The 24,618-nt window shown below is 45.1% G+C and overlaps 1 protein-coding gene across 2 annotated transcripts in view; it reads right to left on the bottom strand.

The window, feature by feature from the left end:
• LOC149372772 (serine/threonine-protein kinase BRSK2-like) overlaps window positions 1-24,618 on the bottom strand; it is a 114,730-nt gene that overhangs the window by 15,199 nt on the left and 74,913 nt on the right. The window contains exons 6-14 of one of the 2 annotated variants that reach the window (XM_089567317.1): window positions 23,782-23,850; window positions 22,375-22,521; window positions 15,388-15,422; window positions 14,881-14,932; window positions 13,794-13,906; window positions 12,004-12,125; window positions 9,520-9,577; window positions 8,614-8,673; window positions 5,422-5,660 (exon numbers count right to left, since the gene is read on the bottom strand). In XM_089567317.1, coding sequence (XP_089423443.1) covers window positions 5,422-5,660; window positions 8,614-8,673; window positions 9,520-9,577; window positions 12,004-12,125; window positions 13,794-13,906; window positions 14,881-14,932; window positions 15,388-15,422; window positions 22,375-22,521; window positions 23,782-23,850 — 895 coding nt within the window. The remainder of the gene's footprint in view (window positions 1-5,421; window positions 5,661-8,613; window positions 8,674-9,519; window positions 9,578-12,003; window positions 12,126-13,793; window positions 13,907-14,880; window positions 14,933-15,387; window positions 15,423-22,374; window positions 22,522-23,781; window positions 23,851-24,618) is intronic. The other variant, XM_089567318.1, reaches the window with a different exon arrangement.

The raw sequence follows: 24,618 nt of genomic DNA, 5'->3' as shown, positions 1-24,618 counted from the left end.
GTCTGCAGCAGGTTATCGAATAGCGTTATACACGGTCTGTTCTGAAAATAGTAGGACTCATTTTTTAAAATAAAATTTATTCATGAGAGTAGTAAAGACGATTAGAATTTTTCAAAGCAGCACCCTTCCGCACCTACACGCTGCTGCTAATGAGTTTTCCAGTTTTCGTAAGCCTCCAGGAACGCCTGGACCCGAATGCTGTTTAGCTCCCTCGTCAGGCCTGTTGAACCGCCTCTACCAATCCGTGATGTTTCCCCTTGAGCATCGATTTTATTTTCGGGAATAGAAAAAAGTCTGGCGGGGCCAAGTCGGGGCTGTAGGGGGGCTGAGGCAACGTTGCCGCCTTGTGCTGGGCAAAAAATTGGGGTCCTCATTCACATGATGAAGAAGATCCTGGCAGATCGCTTTCCGGTTGGCCTTTTGCTCCTCTGACAACCCTCCCGGCACCAACTTCGCGCACACTTTCCTCATGGCTAAGTTTTCTGTCACGATCTCAAAAACTTGGGTTTTAGGAATGCTCAAGTCATCAGCAATCTTTCTGATGCTCATCCTACAATCACTGTTCAGTGAATGTTTCACTCGCTACACATTTTCGTTGGTCTTGCTGGTTGAAGGGTGTCCGGAGTGGTCGCCGTCTTCCACTTTTTCCTTACCTTCTCGGAGCAGCTTGCGCCACTCAAAAAACACCTGGTCTACCCATGGCAGCGTCACCGTAGGCCTCCTTAATCATGTTGTGAGTGTCATTGCCCGTTTTAACAAGATTTACACAAAATTTGATCGCGTATCGCTGATCCGGTAAACGCTCCTTGATTCTGCGCGACGGGACGTTTCGACAGGGGTTCACAGTACACGCGACCTGCTCTCTTCAACGGCCGAGAGCCGACTGGCGATTTTCCCCAGCATTCCCAATATCCCCCTTCAACGATCCTGCACGCGCTGACCGCCTCTCGTCCGCCCATTCGCCCAGGAAAAAAACCAGTCCTACTAATTTCAGAACAGACCCTGTATACAAGTTTTCTCGTCTTAGCATCAACTAATAAGTAGATCTCGGACACATGAACCTGCAAAAGCGAAGGACCCCTTCAAGTGGCCCCAGAAACCTCCCGACTCCATGGGTACGAACGGTCATAAATTGCAGGGAGCAACCGCGAGGTCATTAATGAAAAGTTAGCTTGGCACGCTGCTGTCAACGCAGTCTCAAAGTAGCGACAAGTGCAGATGTCTTTCAAAGAAAGTCTAGCAGGCGCAGGTAAATTGCAAGCGGCGGCCGCAAAGAAAAATGGACAGGCCTACGTCACTCTAGTACGCAGCGCTAGGCACCGTCGAGACTCCCCAAAAATGAACCAACAGAGCCTGGACGCAGCCCCCTATTTCCCCTTTGCAAAGTCTCCACAAAACACATTTGGGGAACGCTTGATGGCTGTACCACCTTTTTCCACAGCATTGAGGCCCTCTATGTCCTCCAAACGTTGCACTTGCGGACCGAACATACCTTCGTCTGCTCTTGCCTGCCTGTCTGACGCTACCGTCACATGACTATGCACATTTTTGCTCCATTCCGCGAAGGCCAAGTTTGAGCTACAAGGGGAATTTCAGGCAGTCAATCTGCGCGTGCATGTCTATTCTACGATGGCCGTAAGTACTGAGTGGACCTCATGGTGCAGACCCCCCTCTGTACCATAAGTGCTTAATCTGAACCTCAACTCTGATTTAAAGCAATGAACACACGAGGAAAATTATTAGCACCTGCTCTCACATGACGCGACAGCCTCTAAAAAGCTTCTAAAGCGGTTGAAAAAGTTTCTGCACAGACACTGACCACAGTTGGCCTAAAAACTTCATAAGCATAGTCTTCTTCAAAGATTCGTTGCTCTTAGTGCTGGGACTGGCTCCTTCGTGCGCTGTCATTAAGGCACGGCAAACCTTTAAGTGACGAACGAAATGAGATTGGTCGTCAGGGGAAGGCAAATGAATAAAAAAAAATCAGATTCCTCTTCCCTTCACTTCTTCCCTTGCCCTCTAGTGATTCTACGACGGAATTTAATTTCTTCCGGTGGGCTCTACTGATTTTTATTGACTTGTGCGCTTGTCTCGCCGTCACGCACAATGCAAAGATAAGGAACATTTCGTAATAATACTGCATTCAAGTAGATTTGACAGGCTGATCCGACTGCGGCACCACCTTGTCACCTGTGACATTCAATACTGTGCCAATGCCAGTGTAGTTGTCAGGCAGAACACGAGCCGTGACTTGAGCCAGAATCGCTGTGCGATGCGAAAAAAAAAAAAAAAAACCTTTGGAAGGAAACAATCTGTTTTAGAACGTGCACAACATTCCCGCTGCCGGGTGACTGCGATAAGACGGAAGCTGATTAGGGGCAAGACTTAGGTATGCTACCTCGGGCAAAAAGACTGCCGGAAATATAACAACGGTGTCGACTGGTAAGGAAAGGCACGATGTATCGGCAGTAGCGTATAACGTCGTAATTTCATAGTCACTGTATTTGCTGTCAGCAACAGGAAAATATCCTTAAACAACTTTGAAACGTTCTTGCTGAGAGGAAACATCTTTAGTGGAAGTTTTAGAATGCTATGCAGCCTAAATGTAGGATGCCTTCCATGAGTTACTGCTTAGGTTCCACTTAACTTGACTATTTTTAGTTCAAATTCGTGCGCGCCTCACTCTTGTTTCACAGCGGTGAGCCCTAATGTGGACGCTACAGTTAGCACTAGCAGTAAAAAGATAAATTTTATGAGAAACACTGTGTCCAAATGTGACGTCTCTCTCAAGGACATATATTCGATAGCTTTCGGCAGTTGCCCGTTCTCGTAGACACGCTTTTCTGAGTGAAATTAGCAAGATCCTCAGAAGTCGTTGAGGCTTAAGTGTACTCCTATCTACAGTCAGTCCTAAAACTTCCACTTCATTATCGGTTCTCTATTTTGTTGTTGTGCCTTTGCAAATACAACGACGGGACAGATAACGAAATAATGGTTTCTCGTTCGCTAAATACGAAGCATAAATTTTATGAGAAACACTGTGTACAAATATGACGTCTCGCTCAAGGACATATATTCGATAGCTTTCAGCAGTTGTCGTCTGTTCTCGTAGACACGCTTTTCTGAATGAATTTAGCAAGATTCTCAGAAGTCGTTAAGGCTAAAGTATACTCCTATCTACAGTCAGTCCTAAAACTTCCACTTGATTATCTGTTCTCTATTTGGTGTTGTACCTTTGCAAATACAACGACGGGACACATAACGAAATAATGGTTGCTCATTCGCTAATTACGAAGCCACAGTGATTTAGTTCTAGGTGCTCTAATCTTCTCGCGATTTTACGATTTTTATGAATAATTTGCTCATATCATAATTCCAGGCAGGCGACTTCCAACTGATCAAAAGTGTCTTCATCCTCAATGCTTATGCCAATATGACTTTTCATGCAGCTCGATTTCAGATATCATTTATTGTGAGAGACCGTTACTATCTTGACGAACACCGCAATTTTCTCACAGGTTTTTATACTATAGCATCTACAATAAGAAGCATTAAAAAGTTCATGCATACAGACTACAGATTACAGCAAACCACATAATGACGAATAACATGGTCTGAAGTACAAGCTCTCCCTTCACTGACTACAGTGGGCAGCTCTCCTTTACGCCGTTTAAAGACTAAAAAAAAAGTCTGTTTCCAGGCGCTGCCCTCATACCTCAAGAGGCAACAGTTGTACAGTTCCGCACCCCGCGCGAGTGCGCCTACTCCCATGCTGGCTCGCAACAATGACTGAATAACATTGCGCTTAGGCCGCAGGTAGACACCAAGGGTTTTAGGTTGCGACGAACGACGGTCGCAGTGATGCCCCTGGAGAAGTCATCGTGTTGAAGGCAAGTAACATATACCGAGGCTTCCTTTTAGAGCCCGTTCTTTGCGGACAACAAAGTTAAATGTAAAAGCGTTAAAACAATCTTCTCTTGAATGCTTGTTGTTCCTGCTGTTCTATGGCTTTTAGGGCAAAAATAATGTACTGCTTCTGGCGACGTGATGGGCTTCTGCACCATACCACCGCCATCACCTGTCCATCGAACGTTGCGGGTAATATTAGCAGGCGCCTTGCATTGGAGACACATTTGAAATTTAGCCGCCGCGGTGGCTCAGTGGTTATGGTGCTCGGCTGCTGACACGAAAGGCACGGGTTCGATCCCGGCCGCGGCGGTGGAATTTAGATGGAGGCGAAATTCTAGAGGCCGTGTACTGTGCGATGCCCGTGCACGTTAAAGAACCCCAGGCGGAAGAAATTTCCGGAGCCCTTCGCTACGGCGTCTCTCATAACCTGAGTCGCTTTCAACCCACCTCTGAAATTGTCCTAATATTTGCAACTGCACACCTTATTGTAGTCATTATGTGCGCTGGGACCACCATCAAGAGCCCAACTACGTCCAAGGTGTAGTTCCTTTTTCGTATCCCTTAATTAACCCTATCCGGTGCCAGCTGCGGCTACTTTAACCTCGCAAACCGCCTAATCTCATCCGCCCTCCTGACTCGCTTCCGCCCGTATGTTATTCGACAAAGAGGGTCTGTACGGAAATAAAAGTTTTTTGACGTGGCACAGTGTGATGTGGCGTGTTGTGATGCAATGCGATTTGATGTGTGTTTTGTTGTCTGCGTTGTATTGTGATGTTATGCGCTGAGATGCGATGCGATGCGATGCGTTGCGATGCGATACGATGCGATGCGATGCGATGCGATGTGATGTGATGTGATGTGATGTGACGTGATGTGACGTGACGTGACGTGACGTGACGTGACGTGACGTGACGTGACGTGACGTGATGTGATGTGATGTGATGTGATGTGATGTGATGTGATGTGATGTGATGTGATGTGATGTGATGTGCTGTGCTGTGCTGTGCTGCGCTGCGCTGTGCTGTGATGTGATGTTGGTTGGTTTGGTTGGTTTATGGGGTTTAACGTCCCAAAGCGACTGAGGCTATGAGAGACGCCGTAGTGAAGGGCTCCGGAAATTTCGACCACCTGGGGTTCTTTAACGTGCACTGACATCGCACAGTACACGGGCCTCTAGAATTTCTCCTCCAAAGAAATTCCAGATGCCGCGGCCGGGATCGAACCCGTGCCTTTCGTGTCAGCAGCCGAGCACCATAACCACTGAGCCACCGCGGCGGCGTGATGTGATGTGATGTGCTGTGCTGTGATGTGATGTATGTGTCGTGATCTGATGCGATGTAATGCGTGCGATGCGGTGTGATGCGGTGGAATGTGACGTAATTTGATGCGATGTGATGCGATAATCTGATAGCAGATGTAACGTGTATTTTCAGCGCTTCGTCACTTCGTCCCTTTTTGACCTTGTTCGTGTTGGGTCTCTGAGTACTGCCAGTCTTCTACGTAGATACCAACCTTGCAGTTTTCTCCTGTGGAAGCGCGGACTGCCGAGGAAGCTGTTCTTAATGGTGTGCAGGCGCGACCGCCAGTAAGGCTGCCCGAGGGACGGCGAGCCGGGCGGCGTGTTGAGCGGGCTCTCGTCCGGAGTAGTGGCGCCTCGCGGTGAGGGTCGCGGAGAGCTGAGCGGCGACACGGCCGGACTCGGGATGCCGCTGGCCGGGTGCAGGCAGCCCGACCCGCTGCCTCGCCGCATGCTGCGGGGTGAGACGACACACGCATGAGAAAGACAGGTGTAACAACAGCCACACGACAGACGGCTTTCAGTACCACAGGTCAAAAACAGATGGCGACACTAAAACCTAGTCTAGTAACGTTGGTCCTAGCTAAAAATGTTTTCAATCCTTGAAAAGTTTTTGATTTCAATGATGCAGAAGAACAAATATACTACTTCCTTTCGGGCGAAATCAACGCAACTGCCATGTACACTCTCGCCCCACTCTTGCTAACCGTAGTGAAGTTCTTTACTGCAAAATCTTTTGATGGCTGGCTGATCAAACACACGACACACTAATCTGGCAACAGCTACCTTTTTAGATCACGAGATTCTAACTGGTATCATGATGACTGTCACCGACAGTATTATTGCGACGTCTTTAAGATCAGGGTGTTACTGAAGTACAGAAATTCTTTTTAAGCAGTTTTGGACGCTTTTTAACGCAGTATGTCATTGATCTTGTATCTGCTTTTCTGCAAGCATTCTTGGCCGTGCCTTTAAAGCACTGCGGATGGTTAGCATAACCTACTCTGGAGGCTTTACACCCCATTCCTCTGCTTTCACTACAGAGCTATTGCAGATCGAAGCCTCTTTTCCGCCAGGGTACGCGATAAGCGCCAGAATACCATCAGGGAGTGAAAACAAGGCACTTGTGCATTTGCGGACTGCGGAGAAGCGCATGGTCTTCTTTGCGGTGAAAATGTAATTATGATGCGCTGATAGCGAATGGGTGCCGATGGAATCAGCTGAAATTAAAAAAAGAAAGCGTACCGTACAGCCCTCGCTTTCCTTCCGTTAGGAGTTAACGCGAAATAAATGGAACAAGGGAGGTCTGGCGGCGAGCCAGAAAATCGACAGAGTGTTCAGACAACACTGGTCTGGCCTGGTTAGGTCACGCAACGAGTCGAGACTAAGAGCAAGTTTTAGGATAACAGCATATTATGACGAAAATATGTAAGCTCTTTTTCTCTCCTCATTGTGTTATATTTTTTTTTGTTGTAGTGGATACTGCAGTATGCCGCTACCAAACTAGTCGGATGAATGAGGAAGATTGTAATCCTACGTATTTCAGTAACCAGTGCTGCTGGTGGCTTTTTCGTGTTTAGTATGACCTATTTGCATGACGCAAAGCAGGCACATACGCTGAGGAGTGTTGTAGAACATTAGAGGGAAGGAAAGCTCAAGGGGAGAATTAAGTAAAGTAAAAGCAACAGAACACTGAAGAAGTGTTGGGGCGCGCTTTATGGATTTGAAATGTAGCCTGCGTGCGTCAGTTCCAGTCTTTCAAAAAAGGTACTGTTACAGAATCAAGATAATCCTGGTCTTTAATATGATCAGCTCTTCCTATGGGAACTACATTACGTAGTGAAGCTAAAAAGCTGCACTTGACAGCTTGTTAAGGAGAGTGTTGCAAGATATTTCTTGTTTCCAACAACTGAAGAAGCATTTTTTTCTTGCATCTGTGTGCTGTAGGACAAGTTTTCGAATTGTAGAATTTATTATGCTGAGAAGAATCAGAAAGGATGGAAGACAAGACTAATTCACTCATTTATGGTTTTTTGTAACTGATGTAAAGGCAATACGAAGGATCCCGATAGCATATTTGTAACTTTACCAAGCTCATTCATCCATGCCACCAATCATAAAGGAACAACGTCGCCTCGATAAACTACGTAGGAGTTTACAGCTGTCATAAGTTGCATTAAATTCTGTACCGGAGAAAGAATGAGAATGATGCAACTTGCTAAAACTGACTGCTGGTCTAGTTCGCATGAATGCTTGTAAAAATTGCGCAGAAAAACGCGGAAGACCCCTTTGGGTACGCGCATCCTCACCGTAGTTTCAAGTACACCATCTGTTTGTAATTGCAAAAACTTCACTTTTTTGTGTGAAAAATACGTAAGGAGAAACTTGACACGACTTAACAGTTTTGATTTTAGAAAAAAGAGATAACGACACCGCGTGTATAAAAGATATTCCGGCAACCGATGATGCTACGGACGCTCGGCGGCACAACGAGTCTTCATTAGTAAACACCACCACGGCAGGTGTCGGGCACAAATTGGCTCCTCGGGGCTCAGCGTCCTGCTTGTCAGCCGTTAGAGTTTGTCAACAGTGCGGCGCATGCAGCCGAAGACACCTGGCCGCCAATTTCGTCGTGACGAGGTTCTTCACCCGTCACCGGCCATGCGCCGCTGAGGGTCGTGTCGCGAACCGGTTTCTCGATGTCACTCGCGCTGATTCGTGTCGCTCCTCTACGTAACGCACTGACAGGGCGATGATGTATGAGAGTCATTGTGTGTGTCGTATGCTTATACAGTGTCCTACTCTCAGAGATCGATGTTCCTACCGCGCCGCTTATATACTCCAGGCAAATGTAGTGCGGATCCATCCCGCCGTACTCGGTGATGGAGAGCACCGCGTACTGGTACTTTGTGAAAACGCAGGACCCTCATCGAGTTCATCTAGCAGTGTCAAGGTCATGGATATGCGTGTTTGCCAGAGTCATACTGGCTACGAATAGAGCTCATCTGTTGACACGAACGTTCACGTCGAGTTCCTTGTCGTAATTCACGCGATGCCAAACCCGTCTTCTTGCGCAGGATATCTGGGCTCAACATAAACCACTATAGCACTGTTGAGGACGAGATAAGACGAAGAATTTGTGAATGCTTTGCCGCCAAGAGGGTCTTCAATGCACATAAAACAACAAAACAAGGTCAGCGTTAAGAGAGTTATTTACTGCTGTTTCACATTACATCACTTCAACTAAGTTAATGCATAAAATCGGTCAGCTCAGTGTAATGCTATCTACAAGAAGAAAAAAAGCGCACAGATTCAAGAACATGCATCTGCTTGGTGCTAAATAGGATGTGTGTGTCTTTCTGTTTCAACAGTTTCCAATTATGCTGCCTAATGTTCAAGATGCTTACCCGTACGGATATCGCCGTGGCGTAATCGGTGATCCATCGCTCAGCATGTCGAAGGAATACCTATATGTGAAAATAAAGCAAATGCGGATCAGTCATTTGCCACTTAAAGCGTTTGACCCAAATTATCTCAGCCGAAGCATTCATGCTAAGTACATTTTTATTTTTATCCGCTGAAAGTGGAAAGGTGCTCCAGATACCCGCTACATATTTAACCTTACCTGGTGAGGCCCAATGTCACTGTGCTGTTTGCTTTGCGAGTGTCAGTGAAAATATGTATGCAGTGCACGCAGCTCTTAGCGTGGTATAGGTTGTGGAAGGGGGTTAGGGGGTGAATTCAAGTATCTGCAACTCCTAAGGTGAAAACGCTGGCCGGCGCTGTTTGCAAAGCAGGCATCAATATGAGGTCTCTATATGGATATATGGAGCACAAGAGGAACCTCTCTGTTCTCTTTCGCAAGAGAATGCACTGAGACAAACTCAAAGGAGCGAAAAACATAAATCTCTGGGCTTTGAAACGCTCAACAATGTGCTAACAGTGAGATCGGGGTGACGCCTATGAGTTAATAAAGCATAAGTAAATGTTGATCTACACAGAAGAGAATACCACTCTGCGAACATGACGAGACGCCTTACGTACTAGGAACGTAATCTTACTAGGTGTATGATCGGTGGCTATGAGGGTCGGTGAGTGGCGTATTTGTGAATCCTGATCGTGTTAGGAATACGAAAGTGCAAAACGCAAAATGCATGACGACGCACTGAACAGCGCGTCGCAGTGAAACACGCTTTATTTTCCTAACGGAAGCTTTCCTTAAGTATATGCGCTGGAGATCAATGTAAACGTTATGTCCTTCAGTGGAAATATTTTGCAGAGTCATCCTTCATAAATAATGCAATAGCACTCACCGTGGTCCCGACCTTCCGTTCACTTGGCACGTGTCCACTCTCTTGCGGGGAGGATCAGCTGTCGCAAACAAAGTGTTAGAGCAAGTGTTGGTACGTATACTCGAAAAAATATTTATCATTGCTCTTAAAAAAGAAACATCTCGATTGCTCAAACTGCCATGTCCAAGAACTTTGGCTCATAAAGTGATTCATCGCGTACTTTGTATCAGAAAGCAATATCCCGGAATGAAATACGTCTGTGAGAGGCCTTCGGCGTCGAGAGATAAAAGTCCTAGGAATCTTTTAGCGCAATAACATCTGAATCCACATCTTCGTTTTCCTTGTCATTTAAATTTAAATAAGGCATAATATATGCTCGAAAGATAAAGCGGCGAAGGCCAGAAGAAGAACAAGGATTGAACAGTGCATGCACTCGGATAAGGTGACATGACCAGAACATATTTAATCACTCTGAAAGCGCAGTCGCGAGACTAAGATTCTAATATAACTGCATTGTAACGTTACACAGCGTTCATGTAGTCTTAAAGCGATAAAACCTTATCCGTTCATTTCGCTAGTCTCCAATGGAGTGTGACCTACTTTTGCATGTTACTCTTAGGCAATAGGCATCTGGTGACAATGTCAATGGGCTCGTGAATATTAGTCGCGCAAAAGGCGAAATGCGGTGGTCAAACACCGCAATTTCGCATGAAAGGAACACAGCAGCCTTGCCTTGCACAAACCAGCGTCAGGCAGAAAATGAACACTCATTCAAATTACTACGCCTCAGCAACACGTAAGTTAGTTACTACAAGCAGTCTTAGTTACCACACAGAATATGTAGGGAGAGGGCGACAGATGTGCATGCAGCAGGCTTGCTGAAGAGCCTAAGCGTCCTAGCTGAACGCATACCACTTCTATGTACAGTGCCGCAGAGTGCATACTTTGTGAGAATTAGGACGAGCCTACATCCTCAAGTAGCGAAGGTCGGGAGAGTGGCTTTTGTCAATTCGCTACACGGTTGCCAAGTCTAAAAGCGACTTTTATGGGCAGTCGCTCTGTGACCAATTTTCTACGACAGGCCATCAGTCACAAATTTCCTCATCCAGTGAGTGACGCCATGGCAAACGACTTCGCGACACGCAACGCTTGTTTACATTCGGCATCTCGTAAAGGTGGCCTCCGTGATCGGCAGTCTCAAAATACACTTTCTGATATGATTAGAAGTAGGACTGCGTTTACTATACCTTCGTTCTGAAAATAGTGAGATAAATATTTTGAAGCGAAATGGTGTGGCTTGGGTTTTTCTTTGTGTTGTTTGAGTGTTATTGAATTGTAGCGAGCGCACATCGATGTAGTGCTCACCCTCTAAGCCCGGTCTTGTTTCTGGGCGCACAGATGGCATATAAGGCTAAAAATATCATGTAGCTTGTAGATTTTGCAGCTTACAAATACCAGTCATGCGTATGTTCGTGATGTCTAATGCCACCACTGCGGTGACATCTTATCAATACAGGCTAGCTTCAGTTTTTACTCAGTGTCCCTTAAAACAAGCGTAGTGACCCACACTAGGTCCTCGTTCAAGCCTGATACATGACGGGAGCCTGTCCAAGCCTGATGCGGTATTTTTAAGACGAAGAGTTGCTTCGTGCAGCTGCGCAAACCGCTTAGCTTTCCAGCACTAGCCCATAGTGACATGTTATTTCTTTCGCTCTGGCATCAGAACCTCTCATTGAGAGGGGGAGCACAGAGGCCGATGCCGACATCTGCAACGTAGCCAGATAACAGGCTGCGAGTCATTAAAAGACATTGATGAGCCCGCTTATACAGCAACTAACATTTGCGAAGGGACCAAATGCGAAATGCGAAATGCTCTTATTAAGCTGCACCCTGTCACTCTCCACCACAATTAGTGTTTTTCTCACAAAAACTTGATATTTTTGTGGAACTAAGGGTTGGTATGCTTCTCGGCAGCCCACAAGCAACAGCTTCTATTACAGAGGGAAGTTTAGCACTTAGCTGTCATTGCCGACAAGCTTAGCCATTAGCCTTTATCACTTTTTGACTGAGAAGAAAGCAAGCCCTACTAATTACTTAAAACCACGATGGCGGATTTCTGTGAGATTAGGAACAGCTCTGCAGTCATGCGGAAAAACATGCTTAACTTTGTCATGCGAAAGAAGAAAGAATAAAGGAAAGATGAAGGGAAGTAAGGACAGAAGTGAGAAGTAAGTGAAAGAAAGAAGGAAGGAAAAGGATTAATGAAATGAAGGACGCAATAAAGGAATTCAAGAAAGAAGAAAACAAGGAAAAAAAAACAATTCAGCTGCAGTAACCCTGTTTTAGACTCGGCTCCTCCTCTAGTTTTCTAACATTGGCTCAATTACTTTATCATATGCTCTGCGCTAAGCAAGACAGCCTCAGTCGCTATTAATTAATCAGTTTCTCCTCATAGAATTGGTTAAGTTTAGCCCTAGCAAAGGTACAAATTGGCCGACGACTTACGTCGATTCTCCTTACCCGATTCAGACCGGTTGCGTATAATAATCTCGGTCTCATCTTCGTACGATGGTTTTCTCCGTTTGCGATCAAGGAGCAAAAAGTAGATTACTTTCTCCGTGTTATGCCTGAAAAAGAAAAAGGTGGAAAGGGAAATTATGGATATTTGTTACCAAGCCTATGGCAAGAACAATAAACGTGTTGCCTTAAAGTCTGCGAATAACCCTCCAACACGACCACTAGATTCACCTAAAGTACGTAACTGCGTCTCTATTTTCTGCACGACCATGTCGGCCGTAGACGTACTCCGTCTGTGTCAAACAGGTTGCAGTCATAGCCGGCGGCAGCGCTAAGACGAACGTTATACTGCTATTAGATGGGCACCTCCGATAGTGATCGAGACGATCGGGATCGAAGTCAATGCAGTTCCAGCGTTGCTACATACCCAATTCTATCGCAATCGAGGCCGATCCCGCTCGTCCCCTATCCGGTTCCTGAAGTGCGATCGAGGGCTGGTACGCTTATGCTCAGAAAACATTCAAATGCAAAAATAAAAAATTAAACGTGCAGAAGGGTGTGCTATAACCGGTTTGGCATTTTAAACTAATTTTTATTATTTATTCAGTGCGGCTCGATTTCTAAAATTTTGGTCACACTGTGAATTTACAACCACCATTTACAACCACCTGTCGTTTAGCTGGCCAACTGGCCTACTGGTATCGAATGGGACAGTGCAGCAGTGTCTCATGTCAGGCGTGCACGGAACTACAATTGGAATCGCGCTCGATCGGGATCGGGAGTGCCCGTGTAACAACAGTATTAAATACGCGGCCGAAGCCTTTGTGTAAGTTTTTACCGCTGACAAACTGGTTTGGTAACGTGATTAAAATCTTTTTACGTTTCTGCAGCGCTTTTAGCCTCCTGTTTGTTCGTTAATATATCAAAAATAAACACCAAAGGTAGCCGACAAGAATATAGGCTCTCGGACGCCTTTCAGTTCTCCGGAGTCCAGAAGTAGCGCACTATAGGTGCACTAAAACCTCCACAAAAAGCAGCCACTTTCAAGACTACTTAGCTCACAAGAATCGCGGCCACTGCGGCGATCAGAGAAAGTTCCACATACAGTATTGCAGCAGAGGGCACACGTAGAAGAAGAGGGCATAAACTGGAAGAAGATCCTCGTGTCCAACGCTCGCTAGCACGATGCACATTGGCTGGCGTTGAATAAAAGAGTCGAGGTGAGAACCGCGGTAGCCGCGGCTGTTTAGGACTCCGCTACTGCCGTCACTTCCGTATGCCGTTGTCCGAGGAGAAATTGTTCTCGTCTTAAGCCTGTTGTTTGAGGTAGGATTCTGTAGAAGCCGTAGTAATGAATTTTGAAGGGCTTACACTTTTGAATTCACGGACAAGGCACGTCCAATCCCGGTACCAATAGTACTCAAAGTTACGGTCATTTTCCGGAGGCATAGCCTTTCCGCAGCTGAGAGGATCACAACGAGGTTACTCTCAGAACGTCATGTTAAATCTCAGTGTGACCAGAAGAATCCATTTCTGGCGAATGGGGGAGATGGGAGGAGGGGGGCTAATCTGCTCATAGCATTTTGTGTTTCTGCAGAAGCGGTATTGAATATTCTCTAGCATGAGAAGGACTGATGCTCCCAAACCTTAGTATATATGCATGGCATACATTACGAACGCTCTTGCAGAGGAGATGGCTGTGGAATTTTTCTGACGCGTGGCCTTGCCGCTAAGCACAGCATTTATCTTGAAAATGGGAAGCGTAAGTGGTTACTCACGTCGTGCAAAGAAGCTCTTTGACTAGCTTTTCCTTATCCTTGAAACAACCTAAAGAAGTCATGTTGGTCAGGACGTCCGGGTCGATGTCGTCCACGCAAGGAATGATGTGGGTCTGCGTAAAAGTGCCAGAAAAGATTACGCGTTAGTTCTCTGGGGTTGTATACTATATGCAGGCTTCCCTTGCGATGTAATGTAATTCAGTCCAATGTAATTCAACCCTTATAAATAAATAGGTCCAGTAAAAACAGATTAAGCAAAATCCGTAGGCACCAGCAGCGTTAGACGCCCCAAGACAACAAAAGGAGATTTTTTTGACGGTTATACATAACTTCATCCTCGTTTCACATATACTCGAGTCCCTGCTTTCAGTTCATCAGCGGTGCCCTGGAATAGGGGCGCCGACCTCTGTCGACAGTAATAACTTCTAAAATAGAGCAAATAAAGTTTATCCTATCGTGATGTGAGTAGGAGCTTGAGGCACTTCCGAATGGTTTTTGTCATGTTGAAACGACAAAGAACTTTCCTAATGCAGGACTGTGGTTTAAAACACATTACGCAATGACAGTACGCTTGTGCAAGGCTGAGCAGTGCTCCTCACGGAGAATTTGCCCAAGTTCAATGAGAAACAAGACAACATACATTTCAGCACATATCGAACAGTTACACAATTATGGCACCGAAACGTTGCACAGGAGCGCATACTGGCATACTTATTATCGCGAATGTACAACGGTTATGTCATAACGAAAGCAACGTGTACTCCGGGCGAATGGCTAGGCCATGATGAGGCAACTATATATAAGGACGCATTGTGATAATCCTTTATCAGGAGATATCTCCAAACGTTTTCGGTGTTGCTAGCTCTGAGAAACTTAATAGCTATTAAAAAGACATAAATCCGCGTTTTCTTGTATTTTTGCAGGATGGAAGACTAAGAGTTTAACACGAACAGTTAACGTGGCACAGTTAGCAAAAAAGTCTTTTATGATTTTCTTTGTTTTACAGGTTGCTTGCTGGCTGCTTCTGGCGTAAGATGCGCTGACTTCGAATGCACGTGTACAGTACAGTAGCTGTTCTTTAACTTACTTGTACAACTTCCTTCATGGGCAGCTCCAACTCCAATTCTGTCTTGCTTCCGCTGAAAGATAATGGCAAAAATTAAACTCAGTGTTGTTCTGCACACTAAGATATATTTAGTAACAGACATCGACATTTCGAAATTTTATTGTATATAATGTCATTCCGGAGCTGCGATAACAAAGCAATGCACAATAATTTTGCACGTTAACTTTCGTGATTGTAGTCCTAATTTTACTTTCAGAGCTCTTTTGCGTGTTCGGCATTTTTAATGCCGTTTGGTATGAAGTTATGGCTTTCCCTTGGCACATTAAGCTACTTAGACTTTTAGCGGTGCAGTGCAGGAAAAATTGACATCAATAGAATCCCACATCACATTAGTAATGCACCACTGACTTCCTCTCTGATATACTTAAAACGAAACGAATTCAAAAAATATAATTACACACAAAAATTAATTAAGGCAGATCTAGATCTGCTCAGGTATGATACTTATTTTTTGGAGACGATACTCACGCAGTAACCCAAGGATGCTTTGTGACATCCGCCAGCTGCGTCCAAAAGTTAGCAGTTTAGAAGAAAATAAACAGAAACGCATGTAGTCTTCAGGATTTCTTTCCCGGGTCGGCTTTGAGGTTTCGAGAAGTAAAGGCGTGACTCGTCCTCTACTCTCTTCCTCGACGTTTTTAAAACACTTCCCCTCAAAAAGTGGACTGCAGTCGACTTTTGTCGCATTCATCTAAACACAGGTTGTCGTGGCTTATGCCGTGTGTGTCGAAAGAGGGCTATTTTCGAAATTCTTGCCAAAAAATATCTTGTAGTTGTGACTGTTCAGTATTTGGTAACCATCCGACAATTAATGGAGAGATTAAAAAAAGTTACTCAAAACTTCAGGTAATCTTTAATGCGTACTGTTATATACTTTGAACGAATCTAACTGTGCACTTTCCTCCAAATGGTTCCCATCCCTGCTGTACAGTTCCTTCAGCGAATATCACATACTGATTCGAACACTTCGGAGGTTCGCGCACCACTGACGCTCCCGGCATCAGTGTTAAGTGAAGGGTATATCTTACTTTATTAATTGATTTAGAAAATTGCTACTAGAGATGACGCGCCACCGTCTTACAACGCGAGATTACTGTTCATCTGTCCTTGACCTGATGCATACGGAGTCCAGCACTTTAGTCTCTGCGTATTGCATAATAGCAGATAATAAATGGTAATATTTACGTTAGATATTAGGTATCACTGGGAGAAAATGTTTACGGGAAACCTTCACAGCATTGCTCACAGGATTTTTATTAGAGACCTTGATTATCCTAAACATTAAGGCAGCACGAAAAAATGAGGATGACGAAGGAACACTGTAACGATACGACAGCTGATTCTTCCTCGTTCTCTTTATTTTCAGTGCTGATTTAAATTTTCTTGGCAAGTAACGGAATAGCCCACCACACAAATATTTTAGTCAGCCTGGTAATTTATTTTATTGATTCATTACTGCCAATTGCCTATTGGCAATAAGAGCAGGGGTGCGTGCATACATCAAGAACATAGGTGAGTTGCATTTTACAACGACAAAGAAACTGAAAACAAGTGATTGATGGACCGCCATGAGAGAATGCGCGCGATCAACAACAAACAAATCGAAACTTCGAAAGGCAGACGATGAAGCAATATAAGCGCTTAAGTCCATTTTTTGATCTTTTTGAGGTTAGAATTTAGAATGTAGAGCTTAGAATGCAGGTTCCTTCTTCCCTCGGCTGCTTACACATGTCCAACATGTGAGGAAGTTTCATAACAGTTGCGGTCGAGTTGCGGAACGCATCTAAGTAGCCTAATAAAAGATCACAGCAAGCTGGCCCATCTAACGCTTGTTCCGAAAGTAAAAGAACAAAATGAGTAAGCGTCAAGTTATAGCAAACGAGCATGGTGCGAAATTAAGGTGAGGTGACGTTGGAGATGGGAGCCGAGCGTATGTCGCAACCAAGCGCTTGTCGTCTTGCGTCAGTGGAAGGACGTCGTCCGTCGTAATTTTTACCAGCGCAGGAAAATGGCTTCACATGACCATGCGCTCCGACTCCGCCTGATGACTTTCTCGTTGCCACATTGCGACACATTATCTTCGCTGCCTCCATCTTTCCCTTACTCTTAACTACGCTACCGTACTCTTCCTTCTCCCAGCCTCCCGATTCCGACAGTTTCCTCCTTCAACTTGCCCCCCCCCCCGCCTTTACTTCTTGCTGCGAACTTCCCCCACTGCCTCTATCGCTCACCCGTTCTGTTTTCGGGGAAGTGGCGAAAGATGGCGCCACCATACCGGCGTCCCGTTGGCGCCGTCGTTGGATCGATACCAAAGCAGCTTCGCTCGCGTTGCCTAGCTGAGGCGCGGAGCGGAAGTTGGGGTGCTTTCACATCGCGTATCAGGGTAGCGGTCGGGACTTCCCTTTCCCATCTCTATCCACAGGGCGGGACCGCTTCGCTTCCATAAAACGACTCCGGATCGGACCGGCCGAGACAAGTTTCGGGGAATCCTTCTGGCGCCTCTCGCTTTGTGCCGTCCAGCAGGCAGGTTAAACGCAGTGTCAGGAGTAATGGAAACCAGCTGTATACCGATCAACAATGCTACTTGCCTATATTGCGGTAGGTGTTTTAAAAGAAAGCAGCACGTGCGTATGAGCCTATAGGAAAGCTCAGCAGCTGGAGAGAAATGCCTCGTCCTCTGCATATCCCGATTGTGTTTCGATGTATAGATAACTCCGCATCTTAACGCACTCAGTACCACTTACAACATGTTTGCGCAGTAAAAATGGTGCAGGTAAATTTTAGTCATTCTTCCGTCGTCACTACTTGTGGGAAGAGGTATTAATGCAGGCACAACTCAAGCTCTTAACTACACCAGGGTGGACTACTACACTTGACTACACTTTGAGCCCTCGAAATACATGCGGTATGGGCGAAGAACTGCTGCTTGATATTTATGCAAATCATTCATATTGACTATCTGTTACTTTCTCAGTATCAGCCAGCTGAAAAGAATGAGTAAATGGAGATATTTTCGAATATAGTTTGCACATATGTGTAATTCACTGGAGGGGGAGGAAACATGCAATGTTGTAAGTTTTTTTAGAGGAAAGCCGTCTCTGAATTTTTGTTAGAGAAGGGAAGCGTAGCAAGGGGTGTCAAGAGAGAGAGAGACAGAGCGAAATGGACGGAAAGGCAGGGAGGTTAACCAGGCGATGCCCAGTAGGCTACCCTAAACTTGGGGAGGGGAACAAAGGGGAAGAAAGGAAAAAGTGTGGCAATGAAATGAGTTTTCCAAGTGTCCAGCGACCACTATGTCACGGAGACAGAGGGCGCGCACTGAAAACCTAAAGATTATAGACGGGAATACAACCCCGAGTCCCTTAAGAATCTCAGGAGCGCTTTCACCGCTTTCCTTTGTGAAGAAAGGGTGGCAAAAAGCTAGGTGGGTGGATGAGGTTAAGTCTGCACGGATAGGGTGGCTGCAGCTGGCACAGAACAGGGTTAATTGCAGAGATGTGGGAGAGGCCTTTCTCCTGCAGTGAGCGTAGTCAGGCTGATGATGATGCTGCAGACGATGATGATAAGGATGTAAGCGCTGGCGGGATCATACTCGCAACCTGAAAAATTCGTTTCTTAGCCTGCACTTAGCAACCTTTATATCGTCTTCGTACATTTGATTGTAAATTATTGATGTTGTGTGGTTTGGGCGACGAACTACTGCTTGATTCTCACGTAAACCACTCAAATTGACCACCTGTTACGTCTGTTACTTGCTCAGTATCAGCCGGCTGAAAAGGACGAGTAAATGAAGATATTTCCGAAAATAGTTTCCACATATGTCTAATGTATTGGAGGGCGTAAAATATGCAATATTGTAAGCTTTTTGAGAGGCGAGCCGTCTCTGAATTTTAATTTGTTGTAGGGAAGGCAAGCGTAGCAGGGGGCGGCAGAAAGTTAGGTGGGCGGATGAGTTTAAAAGTCTGCGGGGATACGGTGGACGCAGCTGGCACAGGGTAGGGTAATTGTAGAGATATGGGAGAGGCCGTTCTCATGCAGTGAGCGTAGTTAGGCTGATGATGATGATGATGATGATGCTGCTGATGACGATAAAGATGTAAGCGCTGGCGGGATCATACTCGCAACCTGAAAAATTCGTTTCTTAGCCTACACTCAGTGGCCCTGATATCGTCTTAGTACATCTGATTGATAATTATTAATATTGCTTTCAATATTTTGCGTCTGATGCTCTCTGATTAATATGATGCCTTTTTAAACAGGGAGCAGGGAGTCAATACCGGCGCTTCTTTATTTTAAAAGCACTTTTCTCTCCAGGGGCTTCCAGGGAATGATTGAGAGACTTATAAAGTAGTATAAATTCTTGTTCGTAGTCCAAGCCAGTACTTTGATACTGAACTCAAAAGAATATGATCGCCTGTCGCATTCCGCTCATACTGTCATCCATAAGCGAACAAAAAAACAATAAACTCGACTGCGTTATTACAACTTTTCCCCGCGTACAGCACAGGCTCCCCACTCGAATCGGAAGCTTGTCGCTCCACTCGGGAAAATATTTGCCAAAGTCCTCTTACCGTGCGCAGTGCACAGCGCGAGCCACAACCAAAACGGAGTCCCACCCTGGCTGGGGGCCAGGTTTCATCCAAACCTCGTATGGAGATCATGGCGCGGAATCAAAACAAACGCGGAAGCGCATTCAGAGAGCAGTGGCCGGCGACGCGCGCGACGCGCTGTTATTTGTGTCATTCCAGACGAGAATTTGATACGGCGGGGGAGTCGCTTTTTTTCGTATCGGTCGCGTCCGATATTACGGTCGTGGGGAATCGAAATAGCGAGTGCCACGCGTATACAATGAAGGGTTCGCATGTGTCGGTATGAGTGGGGTCCCTTTTTTTTTTTGCTTTATTACGGACAATTTCTTTTCATTTCTGCGTGTTGTTTTGTCCAGTTCTTCGTTTGAAAATTCGGCGCCGCCACACGATTCGGTGCTAGTCGAAAGCGATGAGGGGGCGTTCTATGGGCTCGCCTGGGCTGCGCTTTTGAGAGTCGGAAAGCTGATGCGAGCCGTGTCAGGACGGGCCGGAAATGTCTTTGTACACATGAGGAGGCTGCTTCTGCCGCGGCATGGCTCTCAGGTTCTCGAGATAATTTGCAGTAAACACTTATTCACTTTGACTCTTCGTTTTCCTTCCTTCCTTTCTTACTTACTTTCTTTCTTTCTTTCTTTCTTCCTTTCTTTCTTTCTTTCTTTCTTTCTTTCTTTCTTTCTTTCTTTCTTTCTTTCTTTCTTTCTTTCTTTCTCTCTCTTTCTTTCTTTCTTTCTTTCTTTTTCTTTCTTCCTTTCTTTCCTTCTTTCTTTCTTTCTTTCTTTTTCTTTCTTTCTTTCTTTCTTTCTTTCTTTTCTTTCCTTTCTTTTTTTCTTTCTCTATTTCTTTCTTTCTTTCTTACTTTCTTTCTTTTTCTTTCTTTCTTTCTTTCCTTTCTTTTTTTCCTCCTTTCTTTCTTTCTTTCTTTCTTCCTTTCCTTCTTTCTTTCTTTCTTTCTTTCTTTTCTTTTCTTTCTTTTTTTCTTTCTCTCTTTCTTTTTTCCTTTCTTTCTTACTTTCTTTCTTTCTTTCTTTCTTCCTTCCTTTCTTACTTTCTTTCTTTCTTTCTTTCTTTCTTTCTTTCTTTCTCACTTACTTACTTACTTACTTTCTTTCTTTCTCTCTTTATTTCTCTCTTTCCTTCTTTCTTGCTTCCTTCTTTCTCTTTCTGCAGAGAACTTTCCGAAACTTTCCTTCCGAACAGTACATAGCTTCGCACGCTGAAGGAACCAGCTCTCCGCGAACGGAAGCACGCCGCGCGGGCCTTCGAAAGCTCTGCAGTCGTGGCGAAGATCGTGTAGCCGGCAGCAATGCGTAGCGCTGTGTATTATAGGGATCCTATCCCCTTATGGCTCGCAAGACGCGGCGCCCGCCAGGGTGGAAGTGACTCATATGATAAGGTTGTGTATGCGCTCCTGCTTGAGGCTGAAAAACGAACATAAAAATGACGAGTGAAGGCGGCAACAAGGCGTGGTATGGGGCGCGCGCGCCGTCGCGTCCGAGCGGCGCCGCGGATGTCATTGTGTTTGGCAAGGACGAGACCTTGAAACGTAGTTCAGTAAAGTTGACTCAGGACACAGTAAGCTTTCAGGCCTGTGCTACCTCATGAGCGCATAAAAGTGCGTGCGTCTCTGGCTTGTTGTGCGCTCCATCTAGGCGGGCGGAAGTGGTGCTTTTTGGCGTGGCTTGGGATGACCTTGACGAGATCCATTTTAAAAATATGGCTAGCACAAACTGTAACACATCCTAGACAGCGCTACGCCAGTACTGCAAGGCATTTCGAGATACATTTACTCTTGAAGACGAGAGGTACTGCAATCTTATTTTTTTCTTTCAATCTATGAGGGATCGTGGGTGGCGACCTTCCACATCTCTTGCTAACGTACTCAGAAAAAAGCCGTTTAAAAGAGCTACCGGCTTTTTCATCCGCACGTCGAGAGTAGTCATGATCAACACCGTTAGCACAGCCCCAAAATAAGCGAAAGAGAGATGCAGGCAGGATATCCATGCTAACGATTGTAAGAATGTGCGCTTTACAGCCCTCTATGTTTGCTAAGTTACCACTACCACTGTTACCACTACCAAGCTACCACTGTGAAGCACAGTGGTATCTTGTATTGCACTGTGTGAGCGTCCATGGAATTATGCAGTTGCACAAAAACTTCACGGCTAATTCTCTTCGAGGGATATAAGTCCATCCAGGTGGTCACATTTTACCCTGCGCCACACATGTCAGAGATATCCATTGATGCGTATATGTTCATGACGCATTTCGCCAGCTGCATAGTGGCGAAGCAAGGAAGGTTTTTTTTTTCAGATTATATTTATTACTTTCGTCCCATTATTAGCAGCACGTAAAGTTAAACGTTTCTTAGTCCATGCTTAAAATCTGAATCTTAGAACTCACTCACTGCAGCTGGTCAAATAAGCGTTAAAGAATGGCTTATCCGGAATACCTGTACATATAAAATGAAGGTCGACTACACAAGTGAGAAAACATAAGGCGGGCAGTGACCGTTTTATGGCTTAACTAAAGCTTTATCAATAAATTAGGCTTGCAGCATCAGAACTAACGGGAGCAGCTACTGGGTGGATTGCATCCCAAAAATACAAATAAACAAACTGTAGCGAGGTTTAAACACATTAACGAAAACTCACTGGATTTTTTATTGAAGTGCAGAGTATTCAGGATTGCTCCTCGACAATATGGGGCGAAAGGCGATAAACGGTGAAATGTGTGCTCACTAGAGGCATGTATTAGTTGCGGCCACGGCCAGCATATCGCATAATTTATGGGAGTTTAATATTCAACGAATTCGGGCGACAACACTCAGTGGGACGGCAGATAAAAGGCTGCGAGAGGAGCCACCCACCGTGAGCCTCTTCTCCGGGTTCACCTCGATCATGCCGCGCAGCAGGTCTTGGCACTCGGGCGGAACGAAGTGCGGAATGTGGAAAACGCCCCGCTTCACCTTCTCAAGCAGCTGGCGCAAATTGTCGTCGTCAAATGGTAAGGCACCCTGCGACAACAGAACAGGGGGATGACAACACTCCGCCACGCATAGGATTATAATGTACTTTCTATTTTTGTTTGCGGGCCAGCCACAAGGTATTATTCTATCAAGCACAGGGCTACTTTCTGGCCTTTTCTCATCTCATACATATTATAACCCACTGATGATGACTTTCATCAGATGACTGCATGAACACTGAACATGGGGAACACTGTTTCACTGGAGCGTCTATTTTTTTATGGTCAATATTATGACAAAATAAAAATAAAAAGAGGAAAGGAAGCAGACGGAATCACTTGAGGTTATCTCATCTGTTATGAACATGTGATTTAAGGATAATAAGGATCACATAACATTACAAATAATGAAGGTCTGTGGCACAGGTCTCTAAATTCGATAGTCACATACCAGAGTTCAAGTATGTGCCACAAAACTAGAGTGACTTACACTTCGACAGTGTAGGTAAACAATCATGCATTGACAGGGCGAAGTGAAATAGGCATATGACCTGCTCCAAGCGAGATCAAATGGGCACTAAACAGCTACCAAATATCGAGTCGGCAACAGTGAACATCTCGAAATAGTGCAGTAAACCTTGGCTGTAGCCCGAAATCTTTTTTCCATGGCCGCTTGTCGCACAAACAGACAATTTTGCTGCACCACGGGGAAGTTGCATTCGATTTGCTTTGAATACATGTGATAGACAGCTTGCTGTGTTTAGCAAATCAATCACGTGCTAACGAAAAAGGCTACGCCTACAAATGATACAGGCTAGCCTACGTAATAGACACGCAGTAAGGTTAAATCAAGCATGGCTTCTAGCTGAGTATAAAATCGTAACACTAATTTAGGAGCAAATGAAGAAGCTTTCTGGCCTCTCTGCTTTACAAAAATTAAAGCATGTGTCCTGAACACGCCGTTACGGAATTCCCACCGAGTCGCCGGACAGCTTAACTGTATTAAACAAATACTATTCCTTCAAAACTTGCACACTGGCAGAGGTCGAACATTTGTTAGTGGAAAACTCTTTTGATAAGTATAGAGACGGCAGCCAGTTTCTATGAGCCATAACGCAACGCATTTAACTACACACTCTGGGAGGTCATCATGACAGTAACCAATCGTCATGCGCTGCAACTGTGCTACAGTCGAAAACACGTTACTGGCTATTTTGAACAACGAAATTATCAAATATGGCTGATGGTTTTGACCTGACATAGTGTTAGCTTCACTTGTGCTATAAGTTTGCACAGCGCACGGACTTACCACTAGTAAAGCATAAAGAATAACCCCGCAACTCCACACGTCCGCTCTTCGGCCGTCGTACTTTTCGCCCTGCAGATGGAGAACACAGGATAAAAAAAAATATTAGGAAAAAACTGGTTTTAAGACACCTGCAGAAAGCTGCAGGGCCTCCTCCTAAATATTTGTTTTAAGTACGCTGCTGACGGCAGCCAAGACACGAAAAAAAAAAAAGAGAAATTAATGAAGCAGGAAAACAAAAAACGGTAAGCAATGGAAGCGTGTTGGTCAGGCGCAAAACGGTGATTAACTTAGTCAATGCCTATGAATGTCTAATGATCCAATATCAGAAGCCGCTATTCTGATGATAGGGGGACAAAAGAGGCTAGTTGGTATTGCATTGCCACGTACCTTGAATGCGCTGAATGGTTACAAGGTAGAAACGAGACGTACAGTCGTCTCTTTTCGTCCTTGTAACCACTCAGCGCATTCAAGCTTAATGGCGCTCTGCATCAAGCAAGAGGCTCTTGGGTTTGACGTCTGAATGACTGCTGTTACTTAAGCGTCACGCACCTTAATTATCGCTGCAATAGACTGTGAATTGGCTTATTTTTTGTGTTTGCACGGTTACTGTGCGGATTTAGTTAAATTGCTTTACTAACAGTTCTGTTCAGACGTAAGTGAGCCGGTTGAGCAAAGCGAATGCATGAAGTGTAAAAACACGCCTCAGGTCAGATAGCCCCAGGCGGCATTGCACTAGTTACAGAACTACAATCTTAAGTGTTCCCGCTAAGTGTGATCCACAGTGCACATCGAGAATATGTCCTGTGTAGTAATGAATGTAGGTACTGCTTGTTTCAG

This window comes from Amblyomma mixtum, chromosome 1, assembly GCF_055824585.1.
Source record: "Amblyomma mixtum isolate Tamu chromosome 1, ASM5582458v1, whole genome shotgun sequence".
In the NCBI taxonomy this organism is placed as follows: Eukaryota; Metazoa; Arthropoda; class Arachnida; order Ixodida; family Ixodidae; genus Amblyomma; species Amblyomma mixtum.
Note: the sequence above shows the minus strand (reverse complement) of the source record. Positions and strands in the feature narration are given on the sequence as shown.